The 17,671-nt window shown below is 35.8% G+C and overlaps 2 protein-coding genes across 2 annotated transcripts; one reads left to right on the top strand and one right to left on the bottom strand.

Annotated features, from left to right (window-relative positions):
- Window positions 1-64: 64 nt before the first annotated feature.
- LOC114526474 lies at window positions 65-1,439 on the bottom strand. The gene is made up of 2 exons (XM_028548083.1): window positions 1,058-1,439; window positions 65-957 (listed from the first exon to the last, which is right to left on the bottom strand). Exons 1-2 carry the CDS (start codon window positions 1,328-1,330, stop codon window positions 373-375), a joined length of 858 nt encoding a protein of 285 aa, XP_028403884.1. The 5' UTR covers window positions 1,331-1,439; the 3' UTR covers window positions 65-372.
- Window positions 1,440-1,773: 334 nt separating this feature from the next.
- Window positions 1,774-17,562, top strand: LOC114526302 (protein timeless homolog). Its single transcript, XM_028547867.1, has 42 exons — window positions 1,774-1,900; window positions 2,817-2,953; window positions 3,338-3,429; window positions 3,631-3,695; window positions 3,946-4,060; window positions 4,451-4,513; window positions 4,664-4,765; window positions 4,846-4,886; window positions 5,450-5,510; window positions 5,905-5,958; window positions 6,060-6,124; window positions 6,506-6,571; window positions 6,845-6,933; window positions 7,433-7,541; window positions 7,628-7,697; window positions 8,030-8,091; window positions 8,436-8,486; window positions 8,866-8,970; window positions 9,585-9,688; window positions 9,808-9,886; window positions 10,292-10,382; window positions 10,627-10,687; window positions 11,334-11,481; window positions 11,898-11,978; window positions 12,061-12,155; window positions 12,292-12,360; window positions 12,467-12,533; window positions 12,609-12,810; window positions 12,976-13,121; window positions 13,439-13,524; window positions 13,682-13,737; window positions 14,087-14,142; window positions 14,373-14,455; window positions 14,575-14,630; window positions 14,776-14,877; window positions 14,985-15,009; window positions 15,166-15,282; window positions 15,394-15,462; window positions 15,652-15,770; window positions 15,941-16,025; window positions 16,192-16,387; window positions 16,685-17,562. Exons 2-42 carry the CDS (start codon window positions 2,845-2,847, stop codon window positions 17,145-17,147), a joined length of 3,975 nt encoding a protein of 1,324 aa, XP_028403668.1. The 5' UTR covers window positions 1,774-1,900; window positions 2,817-2,844; the 3' UTR covers window positions 17,148-17,562.
- The last annotated feature ends 109 nt before the right edge of the window (window positions 17,563-17,671 follow it).

Below are 17,671 nucleotides of genomic sequence, written 5' to 3'. Positions count from 1 at the left end.
TTTGTTCATCAATAAATACAGATTTACATATTTATACCATGTATTGTATGAATATTTTTCTAATTTTCTTAATACTGCAAGGGTTTGTATGAAATATCACATGACAGTGAAGTGCTTTGGTTATAGACAATAGGTTTTGAGGATATAAAATAGAAAGCCTGGTTTCCATACAACATTGTCAGGGTGTTGTGTTAACCATTAAGAAAAATATCTATCATTATTAGTTATTATGCAACAACTTGATTGTCATATGGAAACCAGACTAAAAACAAGTTGATGGCAAAAATGCTGGAAAAATCTACATAGGTTAGCCAATGGAAATAATTGCAGAAATTCACAACTTGCAAACCCTGGTTCTTATGAAATTATATGTCAACGTACACTCATACTAGCCCTTACAATCTGACCTTCCCATTTACCACGCCTCTTTATCCAGATTTTTGGATAAAATCCTATTTTTAAAAAGTTAACCCGAAACTTGATGTGTTCAACATAGACGTCTAGTATATCTCCTGCTGCAATCAGTGGATGTAAATACTTGCAATGTTCAGAAGCTATATATCCAACATTTTCCCATTGAGTTCCATAATGAAGATCAATAGCAATTGCATTTTGGTCCCGAGGATTCTCCGGCTCTGGTCTTAGTCTAACATTTACTGATTCATTATATTCAAGGGCAAGATATGCCTGTTCCAGATGATGTTGGTAACTTTGTTCATGAGCAGCTCCAATGCACTTGAATGGTAGAGCATGAGTGATTTCTTCCTCATCACTTTCAACTTCTTCACTTTCATCTTCTTCACTGTCCTCATTATTAATTTCGATGTCATCAAAATCAGGAGTAACCGCATCCACAGCGCTCGTATTTTCTGTCAATACACGATCCACATCAAAATCCCAAATTAAAAGCATTCTCTCCGCTTTACAATGAATAAATTCATCAGGGATAGTACCAAACTAAAAAAAAGTTTCAGTTAAATTTTAATACACAAATCAAGCCTTAAAAGTTAATAAAAAATATTAAAAAATGAGGTGTTGACAAGTACTTTATACTAACCTCAAATATAGTACTTGCTTTAACGTTGATGACACAAGGAGATTTAAGGCCATTCAACTTCGAAAGCAGTGCTTCGGTGTTTGGTATAATACAAAGTCTTCTTTCAGACGGAGTATTATGAAAGGCGAAATGGCAGCAAAGCCCATGCAGCTTAAAAAACGGTAAACTCGGTACAGTAAAAGATAAGTCGTAATGCGGATCGCAACAATACATATACATCATAGTATTTTGCACTATCGCAGCTTGAAAATCCTGTCTTTCGAAAGCATCCATTTTTCCTATACTCGCAGAGCTCTTCACATCACGACAGTCAAAACGTCAAATGAAGCGTTCGCATAATTGAGCGCTCAATACCCATCATGCTTTGCGGCCTGCTGTCCAACCTCCTCTGGATCTAACTGATCAGTGATCACCACGACTTACTTACTAAGTTCCACGACTTAGTATTTGCACATTACTATCCTCATAGTGGGATAGCAATGTTTGAAGAGAATGCATAAAATATTCTATCAACACAGGTCCGTCCTCCCTCCTGGTTGTCATTTGGAAATTTCCTTCCATTGTGGAAACCCTGAAGTGCCACTCACTATTCAGTTACTGTTCAGCAACTCCCCCCCCCGTGGTAACCAATAAATTATAAACATCATAAAATGAAGTTTAGATGTGGTTTTAGGTAAATTATTTGCGGGCTCTGATTAAAATTTGGCGCGTTTTCTAAACAACCACGAAGCCAGGGAAGAAGAATATCAATGAAAGTTGAGACAATTTTAGCTGGATTTTTGGCTAAATTTTTAGATAAAACGTTGTTATTTTTTGGGTAGTTGGAGTTAAATAATTTGTATGGTATGTGTTATTTATATTTATATTACGCCAGACTAAGTGGGACATTTGCGTGTTGATGCACTGTGGTTGATGGAATCACTTCCATAGTCCACATAAAAGTCTAAAATTATGATTAATGCTAATAAATTGTGAAATTTTAAGTATCATCTCGTGCACCAAGTGCTTGTTATAGATCAGTGATGAATAGAAATATCAGTGCATGTAGAGTATACTTTGATTGTAATTATGATATAAATTTTGTTGGGTCTAGCAGTATTTAATAAATCAATTAAATGCTTTTGTTCCGTTGATTTCTGTATTTTTGTACATCTGGGGACAGTCATTGGGTGTCCACACTTTTTTTACCCAAGATATTAGCACAGTTAATAGAATATACATGGTTTGGAGACCACATAAAACTACAATTCAATTCATTAACTATGTTGAGGTAGATTTATGCAAAAAAGTGTTCCTTTCTCATCACGTGTCTATTGTCTCCAAACCATGTATATTCTATTAACTGTGATATTAGCAAGGTTTATTGCTCGTGTGAGTAGCCAATGTGATGGACGTACGACATTTGATTAGCTAATACATTCTCTAGAACCATCACTTTATATGATACTCTGGTTATGCTGTGTGAATATTGTCAGAAAGTTTCAACTCTATACAGTATTAGTATACACCCGACTATTGTCTATTACAAATCCTACTTTCTGATTGGCTACTCAACCATTGTCTATTCATGATGGTGAACGTTTCGGAAAAATTGCTTGCGTGACCGTATAAAATTGAATTGATTAAATTATTTTTCATTGTAATTGTCTTGTATCGATTATTTTCTCAAAATTAATATATCTAGGTACAGGGTATATACTAAAACAATTAGTGAGCAGCATTGTTCTTCACTGCCATAAATATTTCGGTTATTTTTTAGCACTTTCCTGCCATATGACAAATTAATTATGGTTGATGCTGTGGAAAATGAGTATGTCAATTCTGAAATTGTCTGCACATTGGCTGCTCTTGGTTACTTAGAAGATGATAATTATTACAAAGGAGATGACTGCATAGGTAAGTATTTTACTAAATATTGTACTGATATTTCCAACAATTTTAGACACCTCTTTCTGAAAAATTCACATTTTCCGTTGGCTAATATACGTATTCAAGTGTAACTTAAAGTGTCCTTGGAAAATGGTGCGGATTGTTTATATGTGTAAACTACAGTATATGCAGCTACTACAGTATAGTTTGTTCTTGGAAAATTCTTCAATTTATATACACCTCTGTTTAGTCTGGAAAAGAATTGAAATACTGTTTTTTATGCAACTTAATTAGTTGATGATAACACAGTGTATATATGTGTACTAATAGTTTTATTCTTAAGATAAAATAAAATGTTAATTTTAACGTTGAACACGCACTCTACACTTCAATTCCTATGTGTTTGTTAAGAATGCTTAAAAGACCTGATCCGTTTCCTGAGGGTAGATGATGCTACATGTGAAATCAGAAGACAGTTAGGAAGATCACAAGCTGTGGAAAAGGTGTTGTAAATTGTGTCCCTAAAACTGCATGCCAAAATGACAAGGATTCTGTGAGATTATGCATAAATATAAGGATCACACAGAATCCTTGGTATTTTTTTTCCTGATTGGTGATCATTTGTGTTATGTTTTACAGTTCTGGTAATTAATGACTTTGCTGTCTAATTTTGCATTTTTTGTTTTTTTACATTCTGCATGCAGGATCTCATTCCCTTGCTTAAAAGTTGTTCACTTAAAGAACATGACATTTTTGATGTTTGTATTAGGTAGGTTTCCTTGTTTTGTTGTGCAGGTAATATATACATTTTTCATTCTTGTTCTATATTAGATAACTTAATTAGAGGGTAATGATTAAAAGAATTTCATATCTCTTCTGAAAAAGAGCCTTTTTTTGCAACAGCAAAAATAACAATACATTTGAGATTTACAGGTTATAAATTTAGAGACGTTTGAACATTATTACAACAAATATTAAATTGGTTCCATAAGCAATGAACTATTTGGAAACATTTATAGGTTACTGGTCAACCTAACTCAACCAGCAATGATTTGTTTTGGAAATGTACCCAAAGGAAAGATGGAACAGCACTGGTTTTTAGAGGTTACTTCACATCTACAGTCCTACAAAGAGGTGCAGTATGTCCACATCCGTTTGTAAACCCTGTGATACAGTATATGTGGTAAAGGAAAGGTGTTTAACAGTTATTATGAGGGTGTCTCTGATGTGGAAGAGGCAATTCATTAATCTGGATCATAGATTTCAAAATGCTGCATGCTAAGGTCACAATTCAGTGAAGGTACTCTAAGTGAGTTTCCTTTGATAACAACACTGGTGTGTCTTCCATGTGCTCACATCGGCAGTATTTTGGCGCTCAGAGAATAATCACGGTACCAGTATGGAGTTAAATACCACGCAGTTTGAGTGAGAGCTTATTTATTTATCGTGTAGTCAAAAGCAAAAGGTAAACACTGGGTAAAAATAAGGAATCTTATGTTTGTTATAATTGTGGCTTCATTCCAGGCATTTGCAGAAAAAGAAATTATGGCCCTACTTGGCAGGGAGCTGGGACGTTTATTGCAGGCTGTAAGATAAAGATTGTTGCACATTAGAAAAGCATGAGTATAGGTACATTGAATAGGTGCCCCAAAAGAAAATTGAAACCTGCATACACAAGTTTTATGCATGCATTGAAGCAAATCCACAGAGGAAAATGATTTTAAATTATATTTCCAGGAATGGGATAGCAGAGAAGAAGAGGATACCCTGCTAATTGAAAGAATTCTCCTCTTGGTTCGAAATATCCTCCATGTTCCTGCAGATCCCAAAGCTGAGAAGGTTTGATTATATGAATATAAACTTTATGATATCGAAACGTTGAACAGTTCAGTCAGTAAATTTGATACTTTTGCTTCCAGAGAACAGATGAAGATAGTACAATCCACGATCAACTTCTGTGGTGTGTTTTCTTCATCAGTTTGTAGGTTAGACACCAGGGGCATAACTTGACTCTAAGCAAATTTGCCCTACAAAAGGGCGTGGTGTACAACATATACCCAGAAAAGGGCGTGGCACCCAATCGCAATTATAGCGTGTTTATGATAGTCTGTGAGCAGGCTCCCTTATAGTTATAAATTTATTACGCAAATCTGGCTGCATAAAATTGAAAGCGAGATGTTTTATATGAAAGCCTTAACCTAATTACTACATGTCACCCCCCCCCCAACAGTTACGCCCCTGTTGACACCCTTGCATCAAGCTAAATCAGTTTGTTTAATAAAGAATTGGTGCATTTGCAACTTCTTCACACTTTGCCATTGGAAGTTTACAAATGCTCTAACATTGCTGCATGCATGTATACTAATCAAGTAACACACATTATGTATATATTTACCATAAGTTCGCCAGTTAATTTTAGCGTTGAGTAATCTGCGAATTGTGATGGTGTATAAGTTTGAGTGATTCGAATATATCATTAATAAAATTATATATGCTTTTCCATCAACGCATTCACTGTTTTAGGAATTTACATGTGAATGGTGTGGATGATCTTGTTTTGTACGTTGCTAGTTCTCCGGACGAGGTTTGTACTGTGCGTTTACATAAATTAGCCTTTCTCTATGGCTAGCGAAAGTTGACCAGTAAAGATTATTCAAATCAAGTAAAAAAATATGCATTTCCAGATAGTCATAGAATTGCAGTTCTTGTGTTTTTCTCAATTGTTTGACTAAACTCTTAATTGTCCTGTACAACGTTTATCCCTGTATTCCAACAATTTTATTTCAGAAAGAATTAAGTAAGATACATGTCGATATACACACATATATTCATGTAATTCTAACTACTTTCTATCTTAAAATGGTAGATAAAAAATTAATCATTCAGGCATTGAATTTGCTGTTTTTTGTACACTCGTACGCTCGTTCATTGATTGATTAAAATATTTAACCATTTCTTCTTATTTTTCTTTTTTACAGAGTCGGTGGTCAATGCATGCGCTGGAGATAATTTCTCACATGTTACGAGAACAGGTTCGTACATGTATATATCGAGTTTCTGGAATGAAAAGTCGGTAGCCGCGTCCCGTAAGCTTGAAACCTCGAATTAATTTTCACAAAAAATTACATTTTAGAAAGCCGATGTTTTAGCGAAGACGTCTGTCGGAAGAACGAAAAAAGAACAGGAGGAAGACGCAAGGTTTGTTTCGCGTCCGGACTGTTTTGGCTCGTTTGCAAACGTGATAACGAAAACGGAGGTCGATTTGTGACCACACATGTGCCTTACAATAGCTACAGTATTGAACCGTAGACAAAACAACACGCATATTGTTACGTAGATCATAGATCATAGTAGATAGAGAAGAATAAGCAATTTATTGTTTAATGTTTTTGTTCTTGTCTTTGCAAAGTTATGAACAAATAAATGGTATTGTACTTTCTGCATGACATGAATACCTAGTATATTAACGAGTCCCTTCATCATCACGTGTTAAGCCACTACATCATCGTACGTATGTTATATAATGGGTTAATGTACACTATTTTTTTATTATTAAAAGTTATTTTTATTGTTTTGAAGAGAGCTTGAAATACTCTATGAAAGAGAGAAGTCTTCAAAGAACATTGCTGCTCGAAAGGGAATTAGGTAATTGGTGTATTCAATCAGTTTTTTAATTATAACAAATCAATTTTGAAATTCTATTCCGTCATTTAAGCGAGTGAGGGATTGAACAATTAACTCATTCCGTTTATTGTGTTTCGATATCCAGTTCACCTGCAGTGGAAGCAATCACGCTAGATAAGAATTGACAATCACGCATTCGGCATTCATATTGTTTAGTCTGTGGCTAAACTGTCAACTCCTTTCCTTCAGATCAGTAATTTGAGTATAAGGAATTATATTGTTTTTCCGATCTAGACACTCGAACTTTGGTGGGACGTACTGCATGCAAAATCTCAAAGCCCTTAATGATGAAAATAAGTTGCTCTATCACAGACCAATTCAACGTAAGTGTATCACAGCCACTCCGTAATCAGTATAGCAAGTCGTTAGGAATGGGCGCCAGGGTTGTCATAGTAAAAATGGCAATTTTGTAGCCCTTTTAACAAATGTACATAATGACCTTTTATTAGTAGGGTTACATACATATCAATATACTGTACTACTGGTATGGATCAATATATACTACCAAAATGTATCAATATACTACCAATATCAATATGAATATCAATATACTACTAATATGTACTAATATAACGTATCAATATACTACTGTACACCTGCGTGTCCTTAAGGGAATTTTTACCCGATGTGTCATCGTGTGCTCCAAAGTGTGTGTATAGCTCCTTCCCTAACCTAACTCTTTGCCTGACAAGAGAGATTAATACACCAGGGGGAACGCCTATTCCACGCTTTTTTCTACTAGATAGTAATAATGGCAATAATAGTGTGAAACCAGAACTAACTGCAGTTAGTAATAATAGATTAACTGTATTCATGTGTTAGGAGCGAAGGATCTCTCGTTTGACTTCGGCAAGACTGCCCCAAGAAAAAGAAAAAATGAGATGCTGGCGAAAGAGCAGGACACAGACAGAAAGTCTTCCCTGAGTGTGAGGTATGTACGATTGTTCACAACTTAATCATTTCTACTTCACTCAGTAATGCGATACTTCAAATACTGAAGACACATCTTCAATTTAGGATGTTTCTAAAAGATTTTTGTCTTCAGTTTCTTGAGCACGCCTACAATCCTTTGATGCACATCATCAAGGTATTTAATTCACGCGTTGTAAATACAATTTGTAAGTCTTATGTGTTGTGACAGGTCTGTTAAGCAAGACACGATTTCACCTTGTGACGCCGGTCTGACTGAGAAGTTCCTTTGTCGGTATTGAGATGGTTATGAGCAAAAGCCTTTTTTAAAACAATTTTCCCTTTTAATGGTAACCGACAATGAGTCGAAAGCAGGTCAGAAACTGTGTGAATGGGAATTGGGAACTGATATCCATGCATGCAAGCATCGGACTATCTATTTTATAATTTTTACACAGAGCTGCCGGATAGAGAATGGTCAGATAATGCCACATATTCTTTTTACTGCAGGACAATTTAAAGCACTCGAGAGCCCAAGAAAACGACGAATCGTATTTCCTTTGGGCAATGAGGTATGTACTGTAACTCGATCATGGTGGTAGAAGCCATTCGTAGTTCGGTTCCTCTCAAAAGGAGAAAATCGCACATAATTTTATTTAGGTTTTATTTAGGATATTTAGGTTGTTGCAAAATGATGATGGCCGCGTATATAAACTCAAATTAAACCATGATATTTTTAAGCTACGGTAGTGTTTTTTTTATTGTTTTTTGAACATATCACTACGATTACGAAAAACACCATTTCATGAGCAGCACCATGATATAAGCTTCGTGTTTCCAGCCAACGAAGGTGATCCTGAAGAAGACAGCTACGTAATTTCTCAACGCGCCATGTTCAACGTTTTGATTTTTTTAGATTTTTTATGGAGTTTAACCGACATCACGGGTTTGATGTTGCGTATATCAGGTTTGTAGATAGATTTTTTTGCGGGCTGTTTTCCTCATCAAAAATCGACGTCCTGATATTGATAACGTTGTTGGATTTATATATACATCAAAGATTCTATGGCCTTGCATAGTTAAACGTCGCATTTTGGTCGCGTCGAATGCAATTCAAACAATAGATAGATAAACCTCATTATTAGCATCTAATTATCTATTGTTTGAATTGCATTCGTCTAAAATGTGCGACGTTTCAACCAAGGCCTATAAGTAAAAACGGGATCCATACAGGAGGTGTCTGCATGAAGACAATAAATTTTATAGGCAATCATTATCCCGTAAAGTTGAATAGTATCTTTGGACAACTCTTTAGACAAATGTTTGACGTAATTTTTTTTTACTAGTGAGACACTGAATGTGCCAACATTTCAGTACATTCTTATACTGCAAACGAAATTCTTCGACAGTCTTACGACCATCAAAGACGAAAAGGTGGAGTGGAGTCGAAGGTAAAATTGGTAAAAATATTGTAGAAACCGAAAAAAAAATTGTATAATGTGTTCATCATTCTCGAAACAAACATTTCAAGCTAGTGAAACGATATACGGGGGTCGGATTTTTTCTTTTTTTTTCATTCTTGCGTACATAATTTATGTCTAAATCTTAAAAGATAATGGCAATAAAAAGTAATCTCGTAAGGGGTGAAACCTAAACTACATTAAAGTGGTTGTGCCAAATAACGCGTGCCATTTCCGTTCAGTTACCAAAATTAGTATAGGAAACTTCATTTAGCATGCTGTTTAGTGTGATATATGCTGTAGGTATTTACAATAAGAGCCTAAACACTATAGCTGTATTAAAAAGTAATCTCGTAAGGGGTGAAACCTAAACTACATAAAAGTGGTTGTGCCAAATAACGCGTGCCATTTCCGTTCAGTTACCAAAATTAGTATAGGAAACTTCATTTAGCATGCTGTTTAGTGTGATATATGCTGTAGGTATTTACAATAAGAGCCTAAACACTATAGCTGTATATGAAAGTTATGTTTTGTAGGGTAGTATTCATGTCCATATTTATTTTACGTTGCTGACGATATTATTATTTGCTGCACCTTTCTGTTAGATTGCATCTCGCAGTGAGAGCCTATCAAGAACTTATTCAACATGTAGCTTTGTTGCAACTGTCTGAAGATGAAAACATACAAGATAGTGCTAAAATCATAAAAGGTATATGCAGTTATTATTGCCGTTATTTACCCCATGCATAACTCGTGTACTGTTGTACTGTTGTACTACAGTATAATAGTAACACATCCACGAAACAATTCCTTTATATTTCTTTCTAGAAAACGTATTCTATGTCTCGGAATATCGAGAAATATTTATTATTCTGTTAAAGAAGTTTAATCCCTGTTTTCAAACAAAGTAGGTTATGAAAACTTAAACCTTTGTTATTCAGAATGATAACCTTTTATAATTTGAACCGGCGACTGACTGATCGAGAGACCCCAACCCAGGGCAGTTTACATGCAGAAAAATACCGAAAGTTTTTGACTAAGCCAAATTTATCACGCCAAACCATAAACCAGTTGTATTGAACCGTTCCATTGTTAAAGTTGGGGTGACGTCATCGGTCCATTCCCCTGGAAAGATGGAAAGAGGTTGTTAACTTCGTTAAGGGGTACTCTCTTGTGTACCTTGACTAAACCGTCGTTTAGAAAGGAGAATGAAAATATCATGCTTCGCTGAAATCTATGTGTATATGTTATGAAATCTATCTGTATAGCTACAGGTAATTCGCTTATTTACAAGCAAGTGTATTTTGTATAGATCGTTTCTCAGAGACTTGATCGAAGCATTTCATATATTTCTCAAGTTGTTGGAAGCACATTGTAAGAACAAAGGTCATGTCATTGTACAGGTAAAAGCTCTTCCGCTTGATAATATACAAAGCGATACAAAGCGATAAACCAAAAATACAAATTTTGTAAAACAGATACAGCAATCTCAAACGGACATGGCCACGCGGTTATTGGAATTATAAACACCGCTTGTGTCATTAATTATTTGAATGCTTCTCCGAGTCTCCCGGAGTCACTTTGTATGGTGAACATAAACTGTGTGTCTGTACGATAATTTCATCGCGTATAATTTTATCGTTTTAGCAAAAGAGAAAAAAGGCGAAAAGAAGAAAAAAGAAGAAAACTGCGGCCAGGAGCGAACCGGGTATAAATACTGTACTTTTAATACATAAAATGTGTTACAGTAATCGTGCTTAAGCTTTGGGGCATGGGTCTGGATTTTTTATTATTCCGTGGTGTAGCCTCGTGGTTTGCAAGAATCTGAAATCCCTTTAATGATATAAAATTTAATTCCAGGGGATATTGCATGTACATATTTTCATTAATTATGTCGTATGGCCATATAGAGCCCTTGCTCTCAAGGACATGAATCGACATGCGTCTTCTTATATACAGTGCTCACGACCAAATCGTATTTGGGACATCATTAAACAACGGAACGTAGCGGGCTTATATTCCTTTTAGAATCGTTTTTTTTACATCCATTGTACCAATGCTGGTCTGAAACTTAAAACAAGCATAAACCCATACAATATAACAAAGACTTGTTTACGTGGAGCTAGTTATCCCGGCTAGGCGAGATGAAAACTGCAAATAATGAAAGACTAATCAGGTTAAGCCTTTGATATGATGCGCTTTTTACCTCGCCTAGCTGAGATAAAACGCTCGATGTAAACAGGCCCTAAATCAGCTATTTCAAAATTCATTCTTTGTCGTTCCTTGATGCTATGTATGGTTTTTGGCCGGAATTCTGAACATGTTTATACTTGAACGTATATCTTTCGTTACAGTTGTTCCACTCACAGACGAGCAAAAGGAAGAACGTTGGCAAGAACTCAGCGCAGATCTTTCATCATTTCTACAGAACGAGGATGGTGGCCTTCCTTCGATTATCAATCCTTTCGATCCTGTGTCGGACGTGCCCGAAGAAGATCAAAAGTAACATAAATAATAACATACTGAATGAATATACTGGTTATTCACAGTAAAAAATACATAACATGTTCTGGGGCCGGTTTAGCGAAGCCTGTACTTTGCATGTACAGCACAATTCATTAGATAGGTATATATTCTTTTAACCATCGTCATACCGTTGTTCTTGTTGTAGCAAAACACTACAGAAGTGGAGCCAATAATTAATGAAGAAAAACTCTAATTTGAGAATACTTAGGTTTATTCTAGGTTTTGTCAAACTATGATCAATTTCCTGTCCAGATTATTTGAAAAATCCTACGGTGGATAACCCTATCAAGCTTCATAACCGGCCTCAAGTGTTTAGAGCTTATCACTGTAAATGTATCTCTGAGTTCATCTGTTTATTCAGAATTTATTGATGTTTTGATTGTATATCTTAGAACGAGATGTTTATCGTTAATTCAGCAAAATATTCGTGTGAACTCGTTTGGTGAAGCTTTGGCTCTTCTTCGGGCAGCCAGGTAAAAAAGAGTGTTTCACATCACGTTTAGGCCGTTAATAGGGTAGTTCAATAAATTCAGCTGTCTGCCCTCTCTCTCGCAGGGAAATTTGGCAAAACAGCTCATTCGGTGAAGATGATATTGATCCAGAAGGCGAATTTATGTGTTTTTACGAGATATTTCGCATGGACGTACCAGGTTTGTCCAAATCGATGCGTTATAGCGTGGTTGCTTGTGCCCCTAACCCGAGTAAAGTGTTATTCTATCATGTTAAATATTCGAATAAATAATGAAATCTTATTCTTTATCGTGACCGATTCCATTGTTTATATAGTTATTAATGATGACGGTAATGCTGAGACAGAGGCAAATGGCGATCAAGAAGATGAAATGACGGATCCTGGTAAGACCATTATGGCAAGAACCTTTCCACGGCGTTGTTTTAAAACTCCTGATTACTGTGCATGGATTGTGGATCAGTTCTTACGAATTGTATCTTTTACTCGCAGAGACTGAAGAAATACAGGCTGTTCAAGTGAGGGAAACTGAATTTGACTTCGAAGCTTTCCTAAAAAAGTACGTCGTTTTCAATATAAGATATCTTCATATTATTTACACTATGACAATGAGATTTTTCTTCATAAACTACAGATTAGCTTCGCCGTTGTTGCTGCAACCTTACTGTTGGCTTTTGAGCTGGTACCAAGAGAACAATGCATATATCAATCATTACATTGTGAAGATGATGTATCGAATTGCTGTAGATTTGAAACTGCACGCCATGTTGTTCCAACTCTCTTTGTTTGTGACCTTCAGGAAAGTGTTTTCTGATCCTGCTGTAAGCAAGTATAAGGTACACATGAAAGATCACTCCTTTGGAGTGCAACCTGTCTTCTGCTTATTTAACCCTAAAGTTGGTCATTCTCAAAAGCTTTGTTTTCCAATAATCTAAAAACTGCTCCAGTTATAACTTCAACAACAATTACAACGTCACATGAATTTGGTTCTTCTGATGCAGGAATTGGTGAAGTTTTCAAAATATATTCTATCAAAGTTCTTCGCCTTGCTTCCTACTAACCCGACCTTGTGTGCAGAACTTATCTTTTGGAAATCTCCTGCGGAATGTTATGAAATAACCGAGGGATATGGAAGCTTTGTTAATAGGTATGGACATAGGGCAAGTTTGTATGGTCGCTTTGCTGGATTTCACTGTCAATGTATCTGATCACTGTACTGAAGCATTTATACTGACCTCTGATAACGACGCCAGCAATGGATGTATATGCATGTATTATAAATCTTCTGAACCTCTTAGAGTTCATGAATTTTGGCTTCTTTTTTGTATGGTAGTCAATGTATTATCAGATCAGTTTTACCAGCCATTATGTCCATCCATCAGCTACTACGCCGTAGTAGCCTATTGGAGCCTACTGTATTTGGTCGATAATGAAATGATAACGGTCGAAAATGAAATGCTTTAGGGAAGTGAAAAGAAGTGGACATTCATGGACATTTGAAGAGGAAGAACAACTGAAGCAACTTTACGACGAATTCAAAGACTCTGAAGGTTTGTTATTCAACCATGATCCCACTATCACTTTATTTCGTAAAGTATATAAATTAATCTCGTTATGGGGTGATGACTCAAAAAAGTTAGTACATAGTTGTGTTAAAACAGTTTAGAAATTCCGACAGGAATTAACGGAGTGTCCACTTACGCTTAGATCTCGTCGAGAACATTCTCAACGCCATCGACAACGAGTTCAGATCTAGGAGACAAGTACGTGCCTCGTCTCAATTATGCAACTTATATCTTCCAAGTTTTACAAATCTCGAGATTTTCACCTTTTTGAAATTTCGAGTGCTCCTTAAGGCCCTGTTACACGATGCAATTTTCCAATGCAATTCTACTTTTGAGAGATGTATATTTTGGAACAACGAAACTTTTGTGTTTGTTACACTTCATGCATTTTCTTCTGCAAGACTCTTTACTAATTTACATCTCTTAGAAGTAGAATTGCATTGCAAGTTGCAAGAAAAATTGCACCGTGTAACATTATGGCCTTTACAGTGCTTTTATTATCGTAGATGCATTAGTTATATTAACGTATTCATTTCCCTATTTATAGGTTGTTGGGAAGCTTATCACACTCGGTTTAGTTGAAAATAAGGAGATTTTAAAAAAGTATGTTTTAGACAACTTATGTAGAACATGGTCGCTATAAATTGAAAGATAACACTATCGTATATTCATTAAAACTTTTCCTCAGAAATTTCATATACCTTAGATTCTATTTGGGATTTTAGAATTCTCCAATGCCATGTCTCCAGTCCTATTATCCATATATATATATAGCACTCCGCATATACTGTATGTACTAGTTTTCACCTAACCACAGTATGCTGTTGATTCAGAAAGCCTGTGAATAAAAATGAATGGCCTGAAGAGGAACAAAACGAATTACGAAATTTGTTTGAGGAGTTTAAGGAGAGTGATGGTGAGTGATCATGTATTAATAAATTATACAAAGCTGTTGTTATGTTTTACTACATTGTAGTTTTTTTTTGTATGTCAAATTTTCGATATAATATATAAAAAAATATGTTTCAACCCTAGATATCGTCGGTGGCATATTGCTGAGCATGACTAACAAAACGCGATCAAGAAGACAGGTAGAATTATCCATGAGAAATGAGTTGATTTTGTATATTTTTACCTTTGGTTGTGGAATATAATTTGATTGAAGTGTAGTCATACAGTCGCACCGTACATATAATCTCCCTATTCTCTGATCTTTTTTATATCAACTTGTCTTAGGTCATAAACCAACTGGTTAAACTAAACATTGTTGAGGACCACAGCATACTTAGGAAAAAACGTGCTAAGAAAACGAAGAAAAGAAAAGGCAATGAGTACGAGGTAAGTTATTATTCTGAAAGACCTTTTTTCTTTTTCACATAAGTCTCGATTGTATTTTGGGTAGTTGAATCGTACCAACATCAACATTTCTATTTGGTTTTAACCAGGAAGAAGATGGTGCTAGTGATTCAGGTATTTAATTTTCATTTTATTCTTTCTTCCAGTTGCATGTGTGCACAGTTTCCTAGGGTGGGATTGTAGCCTTTTGTTTGTCAGATAGACATGGTTGGTTCAAGTCTTCTATCGCAGTAAAGAATCGAACCATTTATTGTAGCTTTTTCGGTTTAGAAAATGGTGGGAGCGAAGAACCGGAAGCTGAAACGTCCGACGCCGATGACGAATCTGATGTGGACGATGAAATCGATACCGACTTTCTTGCCATATTGACCACCGTGAAAAAGTCAGGTAATATCTTAACTCGAGTCTTAATTCACACATTACCTACTTTGATTCATGGCATAAGGTTTGAATGGAGCGGTTTTACGTGTCAACATTTTTTCTTCGGTTGATATCTAGAACATGCTGAGCAACTTGATTGGCTTAAAACAAGATTGAATGAAGAGGCTGACGACAGAGCTGAAGACGGTACTACATGTTTCTTGTCCGTTATAAATATTATATGTTTGATTATAAACTGTTTAATGAAAATTATTGCTAAGAATGTGTACAGAATAGTTTCTGAATTTTGATTCATTTTTAACATTTTGATAATGAACATTTTTAGTCGAAAGATTTATATACATTTTAAGTTGCTTTTTATTTTATGTTTGACAGATGATTGGCAACCATTACCACTGGTGACGTTGACAGAGCAGACTGAATTAGCTCTCAGAGATAAATCTTTTCAGAAGCTCCTGAAGAAAATAGGATTAGTTCCGCCGTCCAATGAACAGGTACTGTGATTAATTGGTGATCCTGAAATTTTGCGTGATATATACTGCTGCATAAATAGGCCATTCCCTATTGAACTAAATTTCTATTCGAGAAAAATACATGGATCATGCTTGAAATTCGACTGCTTAAGCACGATTTATTTCGTTGAAAAATGCTTTCACGTTTCAAGGAAAGGTATTGGCGGATACCTGACAACTTGACCCCAGATCATTTAAGAAAAGCAATCACTGACATGGAAGCTGAACCATCAAATTGTAAGTTGTACAGCTCATCGCCTTTTATAATGTCTTTTAGTGAAATGTCTTTTAGTTTATTTCGCTGTTTTTTTCGTATCTTGATTAGCAGCGCCATAGTTGAGTCAGAACAATCAGTTTCAATCAGTTTCAATCATGTTTTTAAGAAAAAGTTTGTTTTAAATAGCGCTCGAATCAAGCAGTAATGAGAGCAGGAAAAGCAAGGTGAATCCCAAGAGGCAAAAACTGGCGGAGTTGGCTGCCACTCTCAAGTCCTCTGACAAGAGAAGTGAGCGAGCAAGAAAAAGAAAAGAACGCGATAACAACAATAGGAGAAAAGAAAAAAATTTTGGAAATGACGAAAGATCTTCTAATGGCAATAGGTTAGCAATCTTTTCAGGTTAATTCAGATTCTGATTAATTTTGACTGTTTTATATCAAATTTCTAAATTCGATTTCGTTTTGGAAGTGAGTAATACCACACCTTCGGTTAATGCTTTTCTGGATATAATTATTTTTTTACAATAACCTTCATGAATGGTGTACAATTGTATCCCTTACTAAAAATACTATAAGTTTGTGAGCAAAAACTTTACATGTAATTATGCTTTAGGATTACCACAACCTTCCCTTTAGGTGCTCAGAGATTTTTTTCTAATATGTCACAAATATTTATTTAGTAGCGACGAATCAGACTCTTACGCCCAAGAAGGCAGCAGAGAACAAAAGCAAAAGATAACGCGAAAGCGAAGAAGAGTCAGAATGCAGGAGAGCGATGACAGTGACGAGGATGCTTTGCACATACACATGGAAGAAAATGTCCAAGAAAATCACGATGGTGTTGCAGCAGGTGAAGAAATTGCCGAAGCGAGTCAGAAAGTTGGTAGCCGTCATCACGATGGATTGGAGGACGATAGTGCAAGCAGCGATGGTGACCACCCTGGTAGGAAAAATGATGCATTTCAGACATTCGAAGGAAACAGTGGTCAAAGTGACGATGATCATGATGAGAATCGTAGTAGAAAAAGAGGAAGGTCTGAGGAGGAAAGTGACAGCAGTGATGACGATTTTGATGTACCTCTAATACGTACAAAGAGAGCGAGACAAGCTGTCCTGGATGACGACGATGATGAAGACGATTAGGTGGAGATTCCATTGCTGTCAATTGTGATTGTTATCGTCGGGTCAGTTGTTTGTTTTATAATGCATCTAGGGAAATCTAGGATAATAAATGATCGACAACAAACACGCCTCGTCACGAAGTGAGCCTCGACCATCAGCTGGTGCTATAAAAGTCAACAAGCAGGAACAAGTTTCAGGTACTGTGTGTGTTACTGTAGAAGAACAGCTAGCAATATAAACGAACAGTAGTTTTTACTGTAAAATTTTTGTGAAAAATTCCCAAAATTGAACTTTCTGTTAATTAAATGTCATCATTGTGGTTTGTACATAGTGCTAATAAGGTACCGCGCGTCGCGTTGGTAATTGCCCGCATCAATTTTTCCAGCTAGTCCAACTAATTCCATTGCAAGTTTAAAAATATGTTGTAGCGTTTAAATTTTAATATATCAGTCTATACTTTTTAGCACAAATTACACGATAATTACACGATAATTCAAAAAGTAATTGCAGTTAATGCATGTTTACAAAAAATTACCGATATGGGA

Source organism: Dendronephthya gigantea, unplaced genomic scaffold (genome assembly GCF_004324835.1).
Source record: "Dendronephthya gigantea isolate DGI-Jeju-01 unplaced genomic scaffold, DenGig_1.0 000038F, whole genome shotgun sequence".
In the NCBI taxonomy this organism is placed as follows: Eukaryota; Metazoa; Cnidaria; class Anthozoa; order Malacalcyonacea; family Nephtheidae; genus Dendronephthya; species Dendronephthya gigantea.
Note: the sequence above shows the minus strand (reverse complement) of the source record. Positions and strands in the feature narration are given on the sequence as shown.

Bases quoted from the DNA above. Each gene is read 5' to 3' on its own strand.
- LOC114526474 (XM_028548083.1), bottom strand. From the start codon at position 1,330: ATGGATGCTTTCGAAAGACAGGATTTTCAAGCTGCGATAGTGCAAAAT. The intron at 958-1,057 runs GTTAGTATAAAG...ACTTTTTTTTAG, and splicing joins AAGCAAGTACTATATTTGAG to TTTGGTACTATCCCTGATGA.
- LOC114526302 (XM_028547867.1), top strand. From the start codon at position 2,845: ATGGTTGATGCTGTGGAAAATGAGTATGTCAATTCTGAAATTGTCTGC. The intron at 5,511-5,904 runs GTTTGTACTGTG...TCTTTTTTACAG, and splicing joins TTGCTAGTTCTCCGGACGAG to AGTCGGTGGTCAATGCATGC. The intron at 10,383-10,626 runs GTAAAAGCTCTT...TTATCGTTTTAG, and splicing joins AAGGTCATGTCATTGTACAG to CAAAAGAGAAAAAAGGCGAA.